This window comes from Vicugna pacos, chromosome 4 (assembly GCF_048564905.1).
Source record: "Vicugna pacos chromosome 4, VicPac4, whole genome shotgun sequence".
NCBI lineage: Eukaryota > Metazoa > Chordata > Mammalia > Artiodactyla > Camelidae > Vicugna > Vicugna pacos.
Genome location: NC_132990.1, coordinates 70,707,733 through 70,730,641, shown reverse-complemented (window position 1 = coordinate 70,730,641; position 22,909 = coordinate 70,707,733). Strand labels below are relative to the sequence as shown.

The 22,909-nt window shown below is 49.0% G+C and overlaps 2 protein-coding genes across 3 annotated transcripts in view; one reads left to right on the top strand and one right to left on the bottom strand.

The window, feature by feature from the left end:
* GOLGA1 (golgin A1) overlaps nt 1-13,560 on the top strand; it is a 45,027-nt gene extending 31,467 nt beyond the window's left edge. For both annotated transcript variants that reach the window (XM_006205519.4, XM_031677531.2), the window contains exons 16-23: nt 4,651-4,740; nt 5,576-5,678; nt 5,810-5,970; nt 6,355-6,498; nt 9,347-9,406; nt 9,957-10,127; nt 10,633-10,719; nt 11,293-13,560. In XM_006205519.4, the coding sequence (XP_006205581.2) occupies nt 4,651-4,740; nt 5,576-5,678; nt 5,810-5,970; nt 6,355-6,498; nt 9,347-9,406; nt 9,957-10,127; nt 10,633-10,719; nt 11,293-11,373 (897 nt within the window). In that variant the 3' untranslated portion in view covers nt 11,374-13,560. The remainder of the gene's footprint in view (nt 1-4,650; nt 4,741-5,575; nt 5,679-5,809; nt 5,971-6,354; nt 6,499-9,346; nt 9,407-9,956; nt 10,128-10,632; nt 10,720-11,292) is intronic.
* Nucleotides 13,561-14,437: 877 nt separating this feature from the next.
* Nucleotides 14,438-21,851, bottom strand: ARPC5L (actin related protein 2/3 complex subunit 5 like). The gene is made up of 4 exons (XM_006205520.4): nt 21,550-21,851; nt 17,380-17,452; nt 16,204-16,380; nt 14,438-14,996 (listed from the first exon to the last, which is right to left on the bottom strand). The coding sequence occupies exons 1-4, from the start codon at nt 21,696-21,698 to the stop codon at nt 14,934-14,936; spliced, it is 462 nt and encodes a 153-aa protein (XP_006205582.1). The 5' UTR covers nt 21,699-21,851; the 3' UTR covers nt 14,438-14,933.
* Between the last annotated feature and the right edge of the window lie 1,058 nt (nt 21,852-22,909).

Here is a 22,909-nt window from a genome sequence, read left to right as displayed (position 1 = left end):
TTGTTCACAAAACAGCACAGAAGGCAGTGTAGCTGCCACTGAGTGGGCTGGGGGAGAACAATGGATGATGGGAGGTGTTCAGGGAGGCAGTTGGGAGTTTTAAGTAGAAAGGCTATGTGAGAAGTTTTGTTTTGAAAGCATTGCTCTGTCTCCGTATAATAACCCAATGGAAATGAAAAAAATGAGACAGAAGCAATCATTGATGAGATAATGGCTGAGAATTTTCCAAACTGATGAAAGCTGTCAAGTCACAGTACAGGTAGAATCCTTACACATCCGAACAGGATAAATTTAAAATCCATACCCAGACACAGCATTGTAGAAGCACTAAAGAAAACCAATAAAACACAAAAGAATTAATCACCAACAGACTTGCACTAAAGGAAGTACTAAAGAGCGTCTTTCAGGTGAAGGAAAATTCTAGATGGAAGCACGGAAGATGTAAGGAGGTAGGAATGAGCAAAGATTACTGCAGGTATGGACTCAAGAAGAAACAGAAAATCTGACCGCAGCATGTCTTTCAAGGTCTACTCCAGAGAAAGAAACTACTCCGGTTACTTGAATGAGAATTTATGTTCTAATGTAAAGTGTTTTATCCAGCACTGAATCAGTTAAAAGATATCATGAAGGTAGCAACTGCAGGACACAGCTTCCAACCGTAGGAGTCAGGGAACAAAGTGACAAAGTTGGAATTATTAAATTTAGGAATTAAGGTGAAGAGCCCCACAGAGTTGACACTCAGACTTCCAAGGAGGGGGCTCTGTACAGCTGGTGCTGGTCTGTGTGTTGGGCGATAAGGCAGTGAATGAATTCAGCTGCAAGGGTCAGAAAAATTGCAAAGTGGATGCAGTTGCTGCTTCAGGAAAAAACTGCTGCTGCCAGGGCGAAGCAGCATTGCTCACAGGAACAAGAAACTGGACCGAGAGGAGTCTTTTTCTCCCTCCTCCTGTCTTCCAGTCTCCCTCGAGCTCCCCCTGTCGGCAGGGACTAACAAATACAGTTTATGGAGCCAGCTGGACCTACAAATATGGTTTGCAGAGCCAAGGTTCAGTCAGCATCACAAAGCAGAACATGAAAGGGTGGGTGTGGGCAGTAATTTTAAAACTAGCATTCACGGACTGTGTAGAAGTGTGGTTAATTTTCAAACATTTGGGGGAATTTTCTCTATATCTTGGATTTCTCATTTAATACCATTATGGTCAGTTAATACTCTGAATGATTTCAGTTATTTGATAATTTATTTAGACTTGTTCTATGAACCAACGTATAATCTATCTTGGTAAATATTCTAGTGCACTTGAGAAGAATATATACTCTGCAAAGGAAACCACAAACAAAATGAAAAGGCAACCTACAGAGTGGGAGAAAATATTTGCAAACAATGTTACCGACAAGGGATTCATTTGTGAAATATGCAAACAGCTCATATAGCTCAATATTAAAAAATAAACAACCCATTAAAAAAACGCGCAGAAGACCTAAGTAGAGATTTCTCCCAAAAAGATACAGATGGCCACCAGGCACATGAAAAGAGTTCAGCATCACCAATTATTAGAGAAATGCAAACGAATAATACAAAGAGATATCACCTTATACTGGTTAGAATAGCCATCATCAGAAAGTCCACAAACAATACTAGAGAGGGGTGGAGAAAAGGGAACACTCCTACACTGTTGGTGGGAGTGTAATTGGTGCAGCCACTATGGAAAACAGTATGGAGTTTCTTTAAGAAACTGAAAATAGAGTTATGACCTAGCTATCCCACTCCTGGACATAGATCCTGAAAAGATGAAAACTCTCATTGGAAAAGATACATGCACCCCAATGTTCATAGCAGCACTATTTACAACAGCCAAGACATGTAAGCAACTTAAATGTCCATCGACAGATGAATAGATAAAGAAAATGTGGTATATACATATACAAAAGAATGTTACTCAGCCATAAAAAAGAATGAAATAATGCCATTTGCAGCAACATAAATGGACCTAGAGATTATCATACTAAGTGAAGTTAAGTCAGACAGAGAAAGACAAATATATGATACCACTCATATGGAATCTAAAAAAATAATACAAATGAACTTATTCACAAAACAGAAATAGACTCCCAGACATAGAAAACAAACTTATGTTTACCAAAGAGGAAGGGGGGTGGGGAGGGATAAATTAGGAATTTGGGATTAACAGATACAAACTACTATACATAAAATAGATAAACAACAAGGACCTACTGTATAGTGCAGGGAATTATATTCAATATCGTACAATCTATAATGGAAAAGAATCTGAAAAAGAATATATATATAAATGAATCATTTTGCTGTATGCTTGAAACTAACAACACTGTAAGTCAACTATACTTCAATTTTTAAAAAGACTATATATCAATCTGCTGCTGTTAGGGAGAACATTCTATAAATGCTAATTAGATCAAGTTAGTTAATAGTTCATATCTTCCACATCCACAGGTTGTCTGATTTAGGCAGGGAGGTGTCTGCTTGTTCCATCAGGTACTGAGAGGGATGCTAAATCTTCTACTATGATCATGGATTTGTGTCTTCCTCCATTGAGTTCTGTCAGTCTTTGCTTCAAGCATTTTGAAGCACTATTTTTAGGTGCGCACATATTTTTTTGTATTGTTTGTATCCATAATTTTCAAAACAGCCTCTCTGGGGAAGTTATTCCCAGGTGCAGAGACCTGCACATGTGAGTAGCCTGCTGGCTCCTGCAGCAAACCTGAGCTCTGCCAGTCAGCCTCAAATCTTGGATCATACGTGGCTCTCTGGCAGTAGCCACGTAGACTCAGTTCTGGGGGCCACCCTAACCCCTCATTAGCTGATTCTTAAGGGAATCCAGTTTCCTCTTTTTAAACTGAAGATGATAATCCTTGACTTCAAGAGGATTACCCTGAGCATCGAGCATGACCATGAATGAAAAGTACCAAGCGCAGGTCCTGGCATGGACGTGCTTTGAGTCTGCTTCCTGCCCTGACATGTTTTTCTGTCTTCTCGCTCACAGCTGGCCTCCTGTCCTCTTAAGACATTAGCGTCATAGCGTCCGTTCTAAACTTTCCCAGAAAAGGCTCCTGTAGGGCACAACATTCCTATCACCTGCCCCTACCTGGGCTCGCAGGGCCAGTGCGTCATAGCTCCACCCAGCCTGAAATCTCTTGCTCCTTCTGTATCAGTACAGCTTCCCCTGATGAAGGGTATTGTCTGGAGTAGCTCAGAGTCCCACTGTCAGCCTCCTGAGTTTAGGCACTGGTTTTCCTTGTCTACTAGAGGTGGGCTCACGGATGGTCAAGTCTGACAACTCCACAGTAGGAGTTAGAATGCTACTGGCCATGAGGCTGAGTCTCCATCCAGTAACCCACTTGGACTGGCATAAGTGGAAAGGAAGATTTCTTAGGAGGAGTTGAGTAGCTCACAGAATCAGAAAAACTTGTCCAACTGGAACCTGGGGACCTTAGGTCTCTTCTCTGCCTGCATCATGCTGTCTCTTGTCCTGTCAGTCACCCAACTCTTGTCCTTGGTTTTCTCCATGATGTAGACAGTGTCCTACAGATTGGGAGGGCATCACCACAGCTGCTCCAAGCTGGTAATACTCCAACTGTGCATCCCCAGGGGGAAGGAAAGCATCTCCCTCTTAGCTTCACTGCATAAAAAAGGATTCTGATATAAAAAGGGATTCTATTAATTCATCCTGGGTGACAGAGCCACCCTTTGGACACCTCAATTTGACCAAGGAGATGAGGTGCTGTGGCCAGGCCTGAATCACATGCTTATCCTTGTAGCCACAAGTTGGGGCATCATTAGTGGCAGCCATACCAGAGTCGTGGAGTTGTGGTCTGGGGGGTGGGGAATAGCAATGATGGGGCTCCTACCCCCAAAAAAGGGGTGATTCTGGAGACACAGACACAGCAGACATCCCTGACCAGCATGCAGGCCCCTGAGAAGTCACTCAGCTGGGGGTTGACCAGCGAGCTTGGCATCAGTGTCAGGGAAGAGGACTGAAGTGTTTGTCAGGAGGGAGTCCCTGTACTCTGGGGAAGCCCAGCGGGCAGCCCTGCTTGTGATAGAAAATGCTGGGTGTAAGTCTAGCAGCCAAAGACTTGGCTCTGAGCTCGGATGCTGGCTTAAACTTGGCCATGCCACTTACTAGCTCCGGGACCTCAGACAAGTTACATAGTCTCTCAGAGCCTCGGTTTTCTCTCCTGTAATACGGATGATTTTGATGAATCTGTGACATTTGCACTATTAAAATTCAATAATTGCTTATTTTTTTCTGAAACCAAGTGTTCTACTCCACTACTCCATTCACATGGGCCTGAGTCTGTCTTCTTGTTCTGTCTTCATTTCATTAGACCAGTTCTTCAATTCTAGGTCCTTGAGCCTTTGGCCTGAGTATTGGCTGGTGTGCTCATGGGACAGCCGACCCTCAGCGATGTGCCTGTTTCCAGAGAGGTTGGTGGGTTGTCCACTGGGGTACAGAAGGCAGTGCAGCGAGAGGGGAACCTGGGGAAGCAGGAAAAATGTTCGTCTCGCCCTGCAAGACAGTACTCCCTCTGTGGACTTCATGTACGGTATGCAGCTAAAAAAATGTGAACTCAGTTTTTGGACTCAGTCTCTACTCATTTTCTGGATTGCAGGAAGAATGGAGCCAAAGAGAAATTGTGAGTGTGGCAATGGCTCAAGCCCTGGAGGAGGTGCGGAAGCAGAGGGAGGAGTTCCAGCAACAGGTAGGCCCCAAGTAACCCTGAGCTGAAAGGCTATGCCCCCCACTTCACTCCCAGGCAGGACCAGCCTACCTCCCTGTCTGTTCAGGGCAGAGGGTGGACACAGGTCTTAAGAATGGCATCAGCTGCTTGATTCCCCTGATGTCTCTAGGAAGGTGGACGAAAATGTGAGAAAAAAAACCCTCACCCCGTAGGGTGGCCTTTTAAATTTAGTGGTGGTCAGTTAATGTTATGAACATCACCTGGGGAAACGTCCACACTCAGGTGCCTACTGGGGTTTAATTCTGTGGGGTGGGCCACCAGTGCCTGCAGGCCCTGGAGTCCACATATAATTGAGCTCTCAGCAGGAAAGGTGGGAAAAGCCTTCCTTTGAAGACAGGCTCAGTGTCAGGCCCCAGATCTAGTTAGTTGGCTCTAGGTCTTTGTTAAGTTGTTAACAAATCTGAGTCTGAGTTGCCTCTGAAGACCCTAGGACAATCACACCTTCCAGAATATCATAATGGGGTCATGTATATCGGATGCTGGACATGTCACAGGCACTTGGGACATGGAAGTTATGCTTGTGACAGCCTGTAGGAAAGCTGAGCAGAATGGCCCTAGTAGGCCCGCTGCCAGGCAGAGGGACAGTGATGGCAGTTGCCCCTGTGCTTGGCCCCTGCCAAGGAGAACTGATTTGTGCATGCTTATAGGAGCAGAGGTTAGCTTGGGTGATGTTCCAGGCTGTGGACTTCAGAGAGGGATTCAAGGGGGTCCCTGGGTAGTGGAAAAGTGGAGATTCCTGTAGGAAAGATGGGGTTACTGCTGCCAGCCTTCTCTCATGTTGGTTTTTCTCTCCAAGGCTGCTAACCTGACAGCCATAATAGATGAGAAGGAGCAGAGTCTGCAAGAAAAAACTGAAGCGATTCTCCAGAAAGAGCAGGAGATTCTCCAGCTGAAGGAAGGTGAGGAGCCTGCCCCCCGCTGAGCCTTCTCACCTCTTCCTGCCCAGCACCCTTGCCCGGAGGTGGTCCAGTCATGGAGCAGCGTGGAGTCGCCGGGCTCCCAGTGCTCACCTCCCCTCTGCCCGGCCTAGGTCACGACTGTGCCCTGCTGCAGGCGCGCCAGCTGCGGACCGAGCTGGAGGCCCTGCAGGGCCTGCGGGCTGCGGAGTCCGAGGCTGCCACCACGCGGGAGGACCTGCAGAGGCTGCCGGGCCAGGAGCAGGGCATGGTGCTCTCCAGCAGCGAGCCTCACGTAAGTCCCACCGGAGCCCGCTGGCCGGGGTAGCAGCATGTGTGCGGCCAGGCTCAGGGCGCCTGCTGCAGTTCGCCCTGTGCCTCCTCTCTTAGCGTGGGGGCGCCTCGCTGACTGGGGGTTGAGAGTGTGGAGGAGCCCGTCTGCTGGGCCGACACTTGTCAGTGTGCACATGTTGAAGCCCTTCCTTCGGAGCAGCCTCGGTACCTGGAAAGTTCATTGTTCCCTGGAAGGCATTGGGCGGAGTCTCCATGGCTTAAGTCTGGCTCTTAGCCAGTGGCCTGGTGGAGCACGTCAGTCGTCACCTTTGGAACGAGTCTGGTCCTCCTCCCCAGAGATCTGTGGCTCAGCTTGACCATTACCTGTGTTGCCATCACCCTGTAGGTTGCCCCAAGGGCCAGGCAGGACCCTGTGTACCAGCTTCCAGCTGCAGAGGGAATACCCAATGGTGAGATGGGGGCCATGGATCCGAGACAGCTACAGAAGGAAAAACAGGACTTGGAGCAACAACTTCTAGAGAAAAATAAGGTAAGAATTCTCTTTTCCTCAGCTGTGTGTGTCTTTCCCCACCGTCCCTGTGCCTAAAACCATCCAGTCCCCTCTTAGAGAGTTGTGCTGATGCCCCAGACACCTCTTGGGGGAGGTGTTACATCTCCCATCGAAAGGCCTTCCTAGTTCTCCTCTTCTGCTTACCTTCTGCTCACTCATCTTCCTTTCACACTCCCCAGTCTTCTCCTCGACCCCCCGCACTGAGATGGTGTCCAGAGTATTAGAGCTGGAGCAGTAGCAAGTCTCGGTTCCCCAGCCACCTCTGCCATCACCAGCTGGATCCTATAACCAGTCACCTTACCACTGCACTTATTTCTACAGCTGTGAAATGAGAGTGCTGCTATCTGCCCTTAAGTGGTTTAGAGAGCTTTTTTTGGAGGTGGTTGTGGGAGTTGGGAGGTGAAGTTGGCTTCCTGTAAATTTTCTGCGATTTGATAGAGGCTTAGTAAATGTCATGATTCCACCCACCCTGCCTGGCCTCTGCACCTGTATGTGCACGGTCTCTTTTGAGCCTGGTTTTTAAATTGTCTCATGCAGTTAAATGTGCTGGCTGGTTATTGCTCTGGTCTGAAATTCTGCCCCAAATTGTGCAATTACTCTTTAACAAAGGGAAAAAGTATTAATTCTCTTTCCTCCCCCACCTCCCTCCCTCCCTGTCTTCCTCTCCCTCTCCCGCTCTCAACACACACTCTCTTAATCTCTCACTGTGAAATATAACACAGAAAAGTGCACACTGTGTGCCCCTGGTCCAGCCCTGGACAGCTCCCCCGAGTTGCACACACATCCTCGGCGATCTCACTCATCCTGTGTGCTACTAGCCCCACGTCCATATCCCAAGTCCAGGCGGCTCCTGTGAGCTCAGGACTCCTGTATCTACCCTGTATCTCTATACCAGTCTCTGAAGGGCACCTGAAAATTAAAACATCCAGAACCAGACTTCAGGCTGACCACATTCTCCAGCATCTACTGCCATTTTTCCTGTTTCTGTAAATGGCAAATCTTTTTGGTTCTCCAAACTGTATCCAAAATGAGCTGCTTCTCATCCACACCAATGCTACCACCTGAGGTCGGGTTACCGTCCTGTCTTCCCTAGAGGATGGTGTTGGCCTTCTAACTGGTCAGCTGGTTTCCCTGTCACTCGTATGTTCCAGCCCTCTGATGACTTACTATCCCCTTAAAAGCCAGAGTCCTTGCAGTGGCCTGCAAAGCCCATATGGTATGTCTCCTTACTACATCTTTGCCGGCACCCTCTGCTCTCCGCAGCACTCCCCCTCGGCTGCAGCGGTCTTGCCTGCCTGTGGATATCAGGCACCCTCCCGCCTTAGGGCCTTTGCACTTGCAGAGCTTTCTGTCTGGAAGATTCTCCCCCCGATTACCCTCACTTCCTTTATGGTGTGATTTGTCCACGAGGCCTCCCTTGCTACCCTGCCCACCCTCACCATCAGAACTCCCTACCTCCCACCTTGCTCTTTTCTCTGGGCCTCTTAATACCATCTGATATACTCTGTCTTGGTTATTGACACCTTTCCCTCCTGAAGACAGATACTTTTTCTCTTGCTCTCCTCCTTTTTTTAAATTTGCTGTTTCCCCAGCCTCTAGGCCAGTGTCTGGCACATAGTAGAGACTCAGTATTTGTTGGATGAATTAATGAATGAGTCAAAAATATATAGGAAATAAAGTAATATACAGTAAAATAGCAAATGTACTTTTGGGAGAATGTCCAGCATCATAATCTACCAGAGAATATAAATGAAAACAAAATGCACCCTTTTGTCAGCACAGTGTTAGAGGCAGTGTAATGTGCTTGTCAGGAGCTCGAGATACTTCCACAGCCCCCAGCCCAGTCATCTCATTTCTCCAAGAGAGACGGTGGACATGCCTCTCTGAGAAAATGAAGCTTATTACAGCTTCGTTTAAAAATGAAAACTCAACTACACAGTAAGACATGGGGGATCCCTCAGTTACTCTCACATTAAAAGTTATAATGGGGAAAACTGTATAAAGCTGTGAAAACTCTAATAAATGAAAAATACTATTCAAAATTGTAGCTACTCAAAGCAAGAATGGTGACATGGACTAGAAGTCTACAGGAAAGACTCATTTTTCTGGATACATTGTAGTTGTAAGATTTTGGAGAAATTTTTACTGAAGTTTTCCCCTGTATTCTTGATTATATGTAAAGTTTTTCATTGGGAAAACAGTTTAGCCTTTCTGGTGATTAATGGAATGTGTAATATGTTACATATAAGGTCCATAATACTAATTAATCTCAACTGAAAAAAAAGAATTAAATGAAAGATATAAACCCCAGTGTTGGTGGATTGTGCAGAAAAGCCTGATCCTTTGCACTGTTCAAAGTAAGCATTGCAAATTATTATGGTATTTCAGGAGAGCAGTGGTGATGAGAACCGTAAATTTTAGCCCAAGTATCCTACTTGGGGCCGAGAGCACATAAATTCCCAAGGACACTGTGCTGCACAGAGGTACCTCTAGCCGTGCTCCCCACAGGGGCGAGCACTGGAGGCAGTCCTGAGGACCCAGCCCGCGAGGAGGGGAGCAACTGGGCAGTGGCAAGCTCCACGGAGGGTGTGCGACGACTTCAGTGGCCACTGTGGGGCCTGGAAAGCAAGTGTGTGCCAAGCGGCAGCACGCTGAGGAAAGAGGCCGAGGCAGCAGGCGCAGCCTCTCAGGGGACAAGGCAGGGACCTCTAACAGGTGTACAGGGCCCCAAGGGGTTGTCTGTCTGTTCTGTGGTCCTTTGTACCTTAAAGATGGTGAAACATGCACTTAATAAATGGCTTTTTGTGGGGGTGGGGCTTTGTCTCAGACCATAAAGCAGATGCAGCAGAGGATGCTGGAACTCAGAAAGACTCTGCAGAAGGAGCTGGTGAGTGCCCCTCCTCCCTGCTGCCTGTGCCCTCCTGGCTCCGTGGTCCCCCTGAGGTCCCTTGCTACCTGATGATGCTCCCCTTCCCCCAGCTCTCTGCAGGGCTCTGGGAAGTCAGTGGTTGGCCAGTGGGACACTGGCCCTGCCAGCTTGAACATGCTTCCGAAAAGAGGCTCTGTGACCTCAAGCATGTGCCCTCTTTCTCTGAGCCTCTGTGTGGTCTGAGAGGTCCATGAGGTGATGTGTGCGCTGCACGTGAATGGCAGAGCATCAGGCCCAGACACAGAGAGCAGCCCCTCTGCCCTGGCTGGGGTGCTCACTGCCCAGGAGACGTGTCCGGACATGGATAAAGGAAAGGTCTCAACTTCCTCGGATGACCTCAGCCATCCACCCTACCTTCTTCCTAGCTGGTGCTTCCTTCCCAGGTGGGCCCTTTTCACCCTGTGTGCAGGGTGTGCAGAGAACTGCAGCTGATCATGAGCCTAGGCCCACGTGATTTTCAGACCTGTCTTGAAGGATTCAGTGTAGCATCTTTCCATTGGTTTTTCAGAAAATCAAACCCGATAATGAGCTTTTTGAAGTCCGGGAGAAGCCCGGGCCTGAGATGCCAAACCTGGCCCCTTCTGTCACGAATAATGCTGACCTGACTGATGCCCGCGAGATCAACTTCGAGTACCTCAAACATGTGGTTTTGAAATTCATGTCCTGTCGTGAATCTGAGGTAAAGGGCTTTGAGTTGCCTTCTGGGTACCGAGTTCCACCGCAGGGCCTGATTCGTTTGTCCGAGCCCTGCCAAGTCCATTTCTTCCTTCCTCTCCCACTTTCTGCTTTGACCACCATCATGGATGCTCAGTCGTTTCTCCAGCTGGCATCGACCTGCTGACTGAGTGGCAAGCAGAGGGGCACCAAGCAGGGAACTGGCTTCTGGGGGGAGATGTGGGTTGGATGCTGAGGCCAGAGTCCAGGGAACCAAATTCGTCTAGCCATCCTGCATGCTGCCAAAGAGCAGGGTAGCTGCCATGGACATCGTGGTGGTCTCGCAAGTCCCCGAAGTAAAAGGTGGGAGAGAAAAAGAACCTGTCGTTGCCATCAGGCCTCAGAATGCCCGCCTGCACCCTCCACGCGGTCCTGGCTGGCCAGCCGGGAGCACAGGAGGAACAGGAGCAGAAAGTGCACCGTTTAGCCCCCCAGCCACCACCAAGTCTCCAAAACTTACTTTCTTTCAGGCTTTTCACCTTATAAAAGCTGTGTCAGTGTTGCTGAACTTTTCGCAAGAGGAAGAGAATATGCTCAAAGAAACCCTGGAGTATAAGGTAGGGTTTTCTGGTCTGCTGTCCACCGTCCAGAAACTGGAGCCAGTCATCCCAGCACTGGCAGATGAGACCAGCCCACAGCTGCATCATTAGCTTAGAAGGTGCTTTTGGATGATGAACTTGACTCTGGCAGTGTTCACTGAGGACATGCGCTGTGCCCACAAGTCTGTGCTGTACCTGACCAGCAGGCCTTGTGTTTTCCAGAGCACTTTCATTGGCATCACTTCATAGCCCCCGGTCTGCACCCAGACTTTTAAAAAAATGAAAAGTATTCAAAGAGTACCTGCATAAATGCTATCATGGAAAAAAAAGTTAGGAAAAGAATTACCTAAATCCCACTACCTTGTTCTTGTCAACTCAGGTTTTTCTCCTGTTTCCCTTCCATATTTAGAATGGGCCTTTCCATTTTGCAATGGTTACCGCAACCAGTTTTCACTGCTGTGCTCACAGCCAGAGCCAGGATGCGGGGAGGGCAGGAGGGAGGCAGCCCACGGATGGGGAGGGGGCTCTTTCAGCTTCCTCTGCACCCAGTGCTGATTCTCATCTCAGGAGCCTTTTCTGTTTCAAACACAGATGTCATGGTTTGGGTCCAAGCCAGCTCCCAAGGGCAGCATCCGGCCATCCATCTCCAACCCTCGGATACCGTGGTCCTAGATGGAACTACCCAAGGATGGACCTCCAAGGGCTGACACTTTTTCTGTGAAAAGAACACTGACACACCAGTCTGGGTGGGTTTTTAATCACTGTAACTGCAGTATTTTGTACAAGCGTCTAAACATTGTTTACAAGACTTACAGCCCACTTCCCTGCAGACTGCTATGAACCTCAGGAGGTAGCTGATCCTGCTGTTCTGGTCACCAATCGGGAAGGTCCTGGCACTACCCACATTTCCACAGTGCTGCTAAAATCCCAGCTCTGGCCAGCACCCGTCTGCACCTGAATCCTCTTTCCATGTTAGCACTTAAAGCTGAAGCCGTCAGCATGTCAGAGAGGAGCCGGCTGACCCGTCTTGTAGTGAGGACGCTGGATGTTGACAGCCCTTTGAAATGGTGCCCAGCAGGCCAGGCCCTCCTGCTTCTGTCACGGCGAGCCCACTCAGTGGGGCTGGCTTTACAAACTGTCCTTCCCTGTAAGTATGTTTGGATTCAGATGAGTTAGAAGAGGCTTTTAACCCTTCCCCCTAAGGAGACATTATTTCACCTTGTTTCTTAAACCACCTAGAACTTTAGATGTACTCCGGGGCCAGTGTGGAGTAATGGATATATGCACCTTTCTGACAGCATCTCATTTTACTGACGAAAACTAGCAAATATATAAAAAGATCCTTAGTACCAAATACACTCAATTGCCTTTTTAATGAATGTACTTGTCTTGGATAGGTTGCTGGTAAACCATTTTAAACTATTTTTTATAGCTAAAGTTCCTTGCTATTATAAACATGTCTTCTGTATTATAAAATCCATTCAACTGGTGTTCTTAAAGAAAAATCAGAGCATCAGGAGGAAATTATTTCTAAGATTGGGATCCCTGTCCCTTTGTAATGTCGCTAGAATTCTGCGGCATCTGCTTCCCTCTGAAGCGGTGGTGGTGGTTCATTTGCTTAGTTCTTCATTCTAACCCTGAGCAAATGCTAATCACATGTTTTCTACTGCTAAGGACAGTCTGCTGTATTCAAAGGAAGCAGCAGCTGTCTCTCTCCCCAGCCTTGACCAAAACATTAGAGGTGGTCTGCCTTGTATGTAGCGCCACCATCTCTCCCCTCCCCACAAGTATTTAAGACGACACTACATTCATGTATGGTGTCCAGCCAGCCCCTAGCTGGCTGCAGTACTTGACAGCATGCAGATGGCTCTGGAAGTGACTGATAAAAACTTGTATTCATGATCATTAAAGAAAAGGGGACATGCTTATCCTGGTTAACCTACAATATCGGATCTAAAGGGAAATCGTGTATCGATTTATAGTTTGATGAAAGTTTTACTGGTTAAATAAACTGAAGTTAAGTAACTGGAGCTCCTAAATTTATTATCAGTTATCCAATGATGTAGTTATATTTCCCAGTTATATTTAGGGTTAAAATATGTAAAATACATCTCACAGAAGAACAAGGATTTGCGGTTAACCTACAACAGGTTCACAGACCTAGATGTACCAGGCAAGGGCAGCGTCACCCTCACCCCGCCACGGGCTCTCTGCCGTCCGCATGACCCGGTCTCTGTCACCTGCCTCCTTCTGTGGCTCCTCCCTGCAGGTGCCTGACCTGTGTTTAGGATGCTGGTTTTCCCTTTACCTGGTGGGGACACAAAACGGGGGTCCCTTCTGTTCTGTCATTTTGATGAGTAAGCCTTAGCTCTTCCAGTTGTTTCAGGAAAGTATCCCTAAGATTGGGTAGTTCAGGGGTTGCAGAGACGACGACAACACAGCTGTGCGAGCCCCATCCAACTCCTCTGTGGCCTCTCCAGCCCGTGAGCTGGTCTCACCCCTCATCCGTGTCCCCCGGCAGTTTTAGGAATAGTCGTGGGGCCCGTCACTAAGTATGTACTTGCACTGGGCGGACTCATCCTGATGAGGCTTTCCTCCTGCATGTTGAATTTCCTTCAGCTTTACGGGAAAAAGTGGAGTAAATATTCCAAGTGATTCAATGCACTTTTACTTGTATAAAATATTCTGTGATAAAAGACAGTATATATAGCCCTTTATATGAGCATTGGATATTGATCTCGCCCTCCTTGTTGTAAATAGGGATTGTGTTATCTAAAACTGCTGTAGAAAATTCACTTGTGGTGCAATACACTTTTTTGATTAAAGCTCTTCAATCCAGATGCAGTGGGTTTTACTTGACATAGTTTGGCGTGTCAGTATTTCTTTGACTTGTGAAATTTAGTACATTGTGTCTCACATTTAATACTTCAAGGCCAACTTCAAGGGCTGTGGAAATTTGTCTTTCAAAAAGAACCTCCCCAGGTTAGGTTTGTATGGGCAAACAGTGTATGTAATTTAATGAAGCCAGCAGCCTAGTCCCACCTTGCAGGAAGGGTGGAGGTCCTGCAGAGGAGTCGGGAAGATTGTCACTTCGGTTAACATCCACCTCCAAGGCCCACATGACTGACTGAGAAGAGCTTCAGGAATATGAATGGGATCCTTACCTTTAACGGCAAACTGCAGTTACATGTGCTAAAAAAGAAAGAAAAACATCTCTGCTCTTGAGAGAGGCCCATTGTTAGTGGTTACAGGGAACAAAATGTTCCTTTTATATCTATAGGCTGATTGCTGTTTCTGGCTTTTAATCCTTTAAAGAAAACTCAACATCACGGCAAGAATGTTCCTGCCAAACAGCAAAACCCAGAGTCAGGAGGTGGTGGCTGGACCCATCGGAGCCCACTCTGAAGACTCCAAGTGCAGTCACACAAACTGAAGACTTTTAAAGCCTAGGTCAATCATTGAGTGTTTGGCACTTTATTAAATTAAGCTCCAAAACTACATACAAATAAAGAAGTAAAAACAATAGTTATTCAGCAAAACGTCTCTCCGAAGGTAGCACTGCGGCCCAGGCCCCAGGCACCGTGTGCAGGAGGGCTGGCCTGCCGGGCCTGCTCCCCGCCGATGGCTCAGCAGGAACACGCGTCTACCCGCTTCACATCCAGGTTCCAGAACAGGCGCCCTCTCGCTTACTACCATCCCACTTTCCTTACATACACAAAACACACTGCAAGGTGTATACTAATAAGCCAAGAGCTTTATTGATGCAGCAGGCACTTTACAATGAACCCAAGAGAGCCCGCCTTCTCTGGGAGGATGGGACGTCTGTGATGTCTGTACAAACCCTCGGGGGTTTTCCACTTCAAAAAAAAACAAGCTTTCTTTTTAACACAGCCCTTGGATCTGCACCTGCCCAAATCATCCCTCCCCCATTTTAAACAGGCAGTGCACACAGGTACACCTGACCAACGCGGGCCAGCCACTCTGGTGGACAGTCACAATGTCAGTACTGCATTACTCGTGGACAAAGGCAAAGACTATCAGATCCTGCAAAGGATTTAGGAAAACAGTAAGACGACTTCTCCCTCCACCTTGAAAATAAAATACACTTCAGCGGATGCATGTCCTGAAATAGTTTAGTTGGGAGTTCCTAGGAAGATGGTCCATTGTCAATCCCTTCTTCACCAGCCTGTGCATCCAAAATTCTTCTCAAGGTTACATGAGTCTTTTTTTTTTTAAACAGTCTTTCTTGCTGTAAGAACTCTTATAATGGAGCCTAGTCCTCCTACTGCTAATGCCTGTGGGGGCAGGAAAAAGAAAGGTGTCAGCTGAGACTTGGTTGGCCAAGGGGAGCCTAACTTGCCAGGGAAGACCATGCACTCCTGACCACGTCACAGACCCTCTGAAAAAGGATTCCTGCGAGAGTCAGGAGGTGCCACCAGGGCTCACATTCTAGGGACAGAGCCCTGTCCTGGAACCAAGCAAAACGGGGCTTGAGAACAGAGTCCCCCCAGTTTCCCTTTGACAAGCTCATCCTGTCCAGCCTGCAGGCACTTAAGCAGACACTAGCCCATCAGAGTAGAAATCCTAATAGGGCCAAGTACCAAGCTGCCTTAAAGGGGCCAGAAGACCTGGCCTCCATACTATGCAGAGGGCTGGCTCAGTTCCCCTGAGCACCACAGCCACCCCGACCCACTAAGCCCAGGAATTCACCTTCCAGCCGAGTGAGCAGAGGAGACCCACCAGCAAACCCAGCCCAGCCCAGCCCAGCCCCAAGGCTCAAAGTACCTGACCCCTCAGGAAGGGCCACTCCCTTACAACTCAACAGAGCTTTTCGGGACGGACATTGAGAGTTAGTACTAGTCTGGTCTCCTTCAATGATGGGTATGCTTCCTGTAGCTCTACGGGGCGGGGGGGGGGGGGGGACACAATGGCACACAGGCAGGACATAGGCTTGACAAAAGGCCTTGCTCTTGTACCAACCGAAGCAAAGGATAGGCACAGCTTTTCCTGCTTCAGGTGAATAAAGGCCCTACTAAGTGACTGCCAAGGTTTCTGCCGCTGTCCCCTCTGGCCTGGTGAGGCCGAGGCTGGAGCAGGAAGCCCTTAGAGCTAAGTGGAGGGCTCAGCCTGCATTCCCAACACCCACAACCACCACCTCCACCAGCGCACGCACACAGTATTACAAAGCCCCAGCCGCCAGCAAGCCCGCCCACCTCCCGCCTGGACTCCCCATCTTACCACGCCAAATCACCTACCCCGCTGCCTGCCTGGCATAAACCAGCAGCTAAAGCAACGGCAATTATCAGAGACAGCGGATCCCTACCAGGTGCTTCCTTGGGAGAGTTAAGTGCTCAGATGTCCCAGGTTGCTTGAGGCGTGACCGCTTATTCCCACACGCCTACCAGGCTGTCCTGTTTGTTTTGGATAATCTGGCCCGCTGATTTGGACCCTGGGGTTGGGGTGAGTCAGTGAGCTGCCTGAGTGGGCAATGTATTCACATACCTTTTCATGCCACTGAAGTAACACTGCGCTGCTATTTTCTGTGGGCTTCTCAAACCCTTTATAAATGTACTTCATTAGCAAGTCAACACCATTTCTGTCCAGTGACTGCACAGCCTGCTCAATTTCACTGCTCTTAAAATTTGTAAGCACTTTCAGCACCACGCCCTGGGCCCGTTCCTACAGAGGAAAGAGAAAGGGAGTGAGGCCCAGAGCCATGTATGGCCCACATATATCCACACCCAACACTGCAGCCTCCAAACACCAAACCAAGTTGTCAGAGCTCATTAGAAACAATGCGCGATCTCTAACTCACCTGGGGTGGTTACAAAAGTAAGTGGGCTGAAATTCTTTTATTGACTTAAGTTTCAAAGTACCCCAAAGTATTCAAAGCCAATCATTTATTTCACTTATTTGGGGGAAAACAAGTGGTTTACTGGGAAGCAGCATCACTATTTTTGGTGACACCAGCAAGGCCTCAAACCCGTCAGAATCATAACTATGGAGATCCATTTAAAAGAAATTAAAAAAACAACAACAAAAAAACCCAGGTTTACCTGGCTGCAGCTTCCCTCTGCATTCAGTCCCAGTGAAACAAAGGCGCCGTTCCCCTCCACATTGGAGAGGTGCAGCCACTGATTATACCAAGATTCCACCACAAGACGGCAAAACCCCAGCTCCAAAGAGATCCCTTTCCCAGGACCAAATTTTAGACAGCCCCAGCAATGAGGTTTTAGACAATCTAAGTGATGTAGTCAGCACAACTGTATCTTCTCACCTAGTTTTTAAAAGGCAGGAAACCATAAAAGCAAAAATCCTTAAGCAAATGAAGCCTATTCAATAGCTTATAAAAGCATAACCACTGCTTAGTCCCACAAGGCAAATTCATTTATAGTTTTGTTCATCAGGAAGGACTGGGCTGACTTCTCACCCCATGAGGCCCTGGGGAGGGGTGAGCGTTTCCTTGGGAGGTTTTACTATGAACACTGGCAACTTTGGTGTCAGGAACGCCAGGAGGCATCGGGGAAACACTGCCCAGTGCCAACTCACTGCCTTGGTACATACTCACTGATGCAGAGATGAAACAGACACTGTCCAAAGCCCCAGGGAGCTCACGCTGGACAGTCACAGTCCTGGTCCCAACACCACCCAGCAGAGCTGCAGCTTGACCCTCTTTACCTTCACGGCTTGATTCTTGGTGTTGACGGGAGAGTTCCGCAAGGCTGCATGAAATGCCCGAAGCATGTCCCCTGTGCATCACCACCAGTTAAGGACTGGGCTCTAGCGTGTTTGTGCTTTTATCAATGAACTCATTTCTAAAAGAGCTCAAGAAGAGGTGAGTCAAATGGTATCTTACCCACATCCACCCACCTCCCACTGCACTTTCCGGGCACAGCCTGTAGCTCCCCTGAGCCACACGGAGGGTAGAGAGGGCATCTCTGCCAACCCTGCAAGCCCTCCTTCTGCCACCCCCTAAATCTTTCCTGTCAAAGCAAGTTTGAACACACACTCCCTCCCTCACAACTGCCCTCACAGGGCAACCTGCAGCAGAATCTGACTTGAGCTGGGTTGCACCTGCTTGGCACCAGGCACCGTTATCTGCCCTACATCCACCATGTGAGGTTACCATTCTCACCTTCTCATTCTCAAAAAGGAAGAACAAAGGTACAAACGGAGGTCTCCTAACTTTTAATCCAATGTTTTGTATCAATTAAACTATTAAGAAATTAAGATGTGCTAAAACTTTTATCTTCCAAGACCTACCCAGGTGGGTGAGGTCCCAACTGAGGGAAATTTAATCATCTGAAAGAACTTTTTGCCAACATAATGAACCAATCCTCCCCCGCCCCCATTAACCAAACCTTAGCTGGAGTCCTGACATATTCTTTCCTGAGCTCTGAATACCCAGCACTCAAAAGAAAATTACAATCTGGGTTAGGTCCCCAAAGGTGACACCTATTTTAAACTGAATTACATCAGCTCACTTTCATTTCCTCATCTGAAACACTGGCTTCAGCCAAAAAGCTTCAAAAATAGAACAAGAAATGGCTTCTGCCCAATCGGGTCTCTACTCCTGTTCACACAGCAATACCCACGTGTGAACAGACAGAGCCTCCTGGGTAAAGCCGAGGCCCCAGCCTTCTCTAGTGTGCCCTCCATCTTGACTGAGCTGGACCCACAACACCCAGGAAGCCACCCCTGCAGAGCTCCTTGGCCCCTGCTGGGCTCAGATCCACCTTCCAATTTGAGAGGCAGCCCACTCCCCCACCTCCTCAATCTGTCAGCTTTGGAATTCCTTGTTCCCAGCCAGGGGAGGGCTATATGATATTAGCCACTGATAACTTCTACCTCAGAACTCTCTTCTAATCTGGCATCCCAGAGCAATAAGCAGAGTTCCAGAGGCTAAAGCTGGCACTCTTCACTAACCAGCATGGCTGGGAAACAAAATGCTTCAGAAGATGAAGGGGTGAAGGCAGAATAACTAGCACACAGGAGGAAAAAGAGTTACTACTTCAATCTCTCTGTAGTATCCATCAACCAAGCATTCACTATAGGTGCTGATGGGATGGGGACCTTCAGCAGCCTGGAGATCTGGGGAGCAGGGAGGGGCATACCATCTATCAAGCTGGCCTCTGTACTCAGCTGGCTCTAATCCCTTCCCACAGTCTGTGGAAGCTGGGGAATCCTAGTCTCCTCTAGATTAGGGTTTTTCAACTGCAGCACTAACGACATTTTAGACCAGATGACTGATGTGGGGTCTATCCTGTGCACTGTACAATTTTTACCTGGCCTCTATGCACTAGATCCCAGTAAAACGTCCCAAGTGACGACAGTCAAGTATTTCCAAACAAAAACAAATTTCCTCGGGGGAGGAGAGAGTGCAAAATCACTGAAAAACACCGCTCTGGACAGATCTCCATCCAGAGGACGAGAAGGTGCTTCAGCAAGGAAGAAAAGAAATTAATACTTTAAAATTCCTACAGGGTCTCAGATCCTGTGTCTAGCTAGGCGTTTTTACAAGTCATCTCATTACTGCTAACTGCTCCTTGTGACAAGAATCATTATTCTGATTTTACAGGTAATGACTTTGAGGCTCAGAGAAGGAAAATGACCTGTCCAAGGTCACAAAGCTAACCTCTCCAGCTGGCCTTCCAACACAAGTATGCCAGACTCCAAAGCCAAGCTCTTTCTACCATCCCCTGCTGCCACTCCACCCACAGACCCAAGCTGCATATCCGGACACTTGCGTGTGTCCAGCACTGTGCTGAAGCCTTCTGGGATGTTGTCCAGTGATGCTCCCACGGAACCTGTAAGCCCAGCCTGGTTCTTCTCCTTTTAACAGAGGAGGATGCTGCAATTCAGAGAAAGTATGTGACCTACTCAAAGTCATACAGCTACAGCATAACAGAGGTGGGTGCGTGGATGCACAGCCCATGTTCTATTTCATCTGTGTGTTCTCCTACCAGCACTAGGACAGGCCTACTACCTACATTCCCTGACTTCCATCAATCAACCCCTATCCCTACTCCTCTAACCTATGTCCTAAGACTCCTACAAGCCTGTCCTGTAGTTTGAATTCAATAATCCAATGTAACTTCAACAGCTGGCACACAGCAGGGACTCAGCAAATATTAGTTCCTTCCTCCTCCCTCCCTTGGCCCCACATTTGCCAGGATTTCAGTTCTCATCTGTTAACCTCCCTTTCCCCCATCCCAAGAGGTACACTCTCCATGGTAATAAGGTTTCTGATACTGTCATTAGTGGAGAAAGAACCATCCCCGGATATGCTAACCCTAGGCCTCCAAGCAGCCTCAAGAAACCTAGCATGTCAGGAGCTCCCAAGAGATGACTTTCAACAAGTCCCTGCAGCACCAAGATTAAGACAGCAGATAACCAGACCCTGTCCTCCTGCTCTGTGGATGGTCTGGACCACAGGCCTGACTCTGGGGCCCTTTTGGCAATGCCTGCCCATGAGCTAAGTTCTGTCCTGGCTGCAGAGTTAAAAGTTCCTTCGTGGGGACTCATCTATGATTCCATTTCACCAATGGGGTAAGCAAGGTGATCCTGATGGGGCAGGAAATACAAGTTTGAATATCCACCTTTCAAAACACATTTCTTTTCAAATAAAGAAAATCTGAAGGTTTTTGTCTCAAAGGCACATTGGAGGAACACTGCAGGGCTCCTCTGAAAGGCAGTCTATGGGCCTGAATTCCCAAGCTGAGTCAACTGATTAAATACCCAGAACCTGATTTATATACAGTACAGTATGAGTTTCCAACCCTGCCCTGGCAAGTGAGGGGGAAGGGGCAGGCACTTCCTGTAATACCATTTGAATAAAGAAAAATCCTTCCTGTAAGAATAAGTCAGTTTCCTGTGCTCAGACTGTTAAGGGACCAAGGAGGCTGTGACAACCAGCTCTATTTTTAATCTTGTTTTCTAAATGCTTGTTTTCTGTGACCACAGAACAGTCATTTCCAGTCGTGGGGCTCTACTTTTACATCTCACTTTATGCTGTCTGGTTTTTCTTAGCTCTAAACTGGTAGTTTTTTTCCACTGTTTTCTGCACAAGAAGGCTATTGGGGGCGGGGGGGGAGGGAGCCAAAGCTCACTTGTTGAACATGGGAGAAACCATGAATGTCCAAAGCCCAATGGTCATAGGAACCTAAGAACAGGTGAGGAAGAGTGGCATTAAGCTGGAGGGTCAGAATGATTCTGGGGTGGGAGGTGCAATCTCAGACCTGAGCTGGACTAAGGCTGCAGCCTTCGGTCCCCGTGGGTCCTTTCTTCCCCGCAGCCATCCACCCACCTATCTTCCTGTGATGCTGCAATCCACACCGAGAGGAGTGTGCCTGGGAGCCGCCCTGGCCGCTCAATTACTCAGCGGTGGCTCACCTGGGCCCCTCCCGCAGATCTAGCCAGAGAAGGGCCCAGTTTCCTGCATGGGAGTGATGGGGCGCCCAAGGAAGGGACAGCCTGAGGGAATGAGGAGGCAAAGGAGAGGAAAGAGGACAGGCCTCGCGGAGGAGAGGGGCCTGCGGGGCCGGACGTGCGTCCGGCATGCTCTCGGAGCTGCCGAGCAAACCGGCCCACCAAGATCCAGGGGCTGCGTGGGGGCCCCGCTACTGAGGCAGGCTCCGGGGGCTGGGGCCAAGCGAGAGTAAGGAGCCCGTGTCAGAGGGAAGGGGGGATGCCTGGCCCGACGGGAGTCGGATCGGGAGTTGGGAGACTGACCTGAGAGGGCCGAGAGATAGAGTGGGGAGGATGGCCTGAGGGGCCGGAGCCGGGGATGAGGAAAATGGGAAGGCCGGGCCAAAGGGGAGCCCAGGCCACCGCGCCGGGGAAGGATATTGCCGTAGGAGCCCGTCCACCTCGCTAGGGTCCGGGCCTGGCTCAGCCGCCGCCGCCGCCGCCTCCTCCTGCTCGTCCACGAATTTGTTCTCGTCAAACTCGTCGATGTCCACCCGACGGAAGCGCGAGGACAGCGTGTTCCGGGCCATGGTGGGGGCTCGGCGCCGGCTCAGCCGACTCCGCTCCGGGGCAGACCTCCACTCCACTCCGCTCGGAACCGGCTCGGGCTCGGGGGCGGGAAGCGGCCGCCCGGCACCACCTCCACCTCCTCCGCGCGCAGCCGCCGCCCGCCCACTTCCGGTTCAGGCCGGAACCGGAAGTTCCGGTGGGAGGGAGGGGCGAAGCCTGGCTGGGCGCCGCTGGAATCGTCCGGGATTTGGCGTTGAAGTTGTGTCTGTGGCCGCTGCTGGACTCGTCTTCATGGAGCCTAAGTCTTTACGTCTGAGGTGCAGACGGTCAGTTCCCGCGCGGGCCCAGCAAAGTGGACGCCATAACTGCGCTCTTCTTCGGCTTCCCTCCTGCACCGGAGGAGCCCCTGGCCCTGAAAGGGTCCAGGGCGGGCACAGTCGCGGTCTCTGGGTGTCATCACTGCCCAGAGAGAGGGGGCACGGGGCCCCCAGTAGAAGGCGCCCGGCTCTGTCTGTCTAGTGTCGGGCAGGTTTCTTGGAGAAGAAACCTTCGAGCTGAAGCCTGAGGGATAAGCAGTAGTTCTTACGCCCCAGAGATTGATGAGGGGTGGGAGAGCCTCCAAGAATCCAGAGTTTTGGATTTCAGAAGTCTTGGACGCCACCACACTGAGCTCAGAGGAGATGGTTGCCTCTGCCTTACTGTTGTAGTGACCTTATTGTTAATGGACTGGAAGACTTTAAAGACGTTTAAAGTGCATCCAGGGTGCTGACAAGACAAGGAAGATATTTGGACTTGAGTGTTCCACGGCCTCGAGTCTGTAACAGTCACGTTGGCCGGGTGGGTGGGGGGCGGGGATAAGGAGATGACTCTATGCCCACTATCCAAGGCAGGAAGAGCGAGGTCCTGGGGGCTGAGAAGGCGTGCCTGGCTGGAGAATCATACCCTGGTAAGAAGCGAATCCCCAGAGTCTAAAATGGGGGTGGAGAGAGGTAGAGCAGAGTTAAGGATTACTTTGTGGTGCCAAATTAGGTGTCTGGGCTGTTGCTTGAGGGGTTCTGTTAAGGCCTTCGCCTTAGACTGCACTGTATTTTTGTTTTCATGTAATAGTACTCTTTAATAAAGACCAGTAGTCAGTGAAATGTGACTTGTTTTCATTGCTTCAAATACTTCTCATTGACCTGTATCTACAGATTTTTTAAAAAATATTGCCAGACTAGGATGCTACCTAATT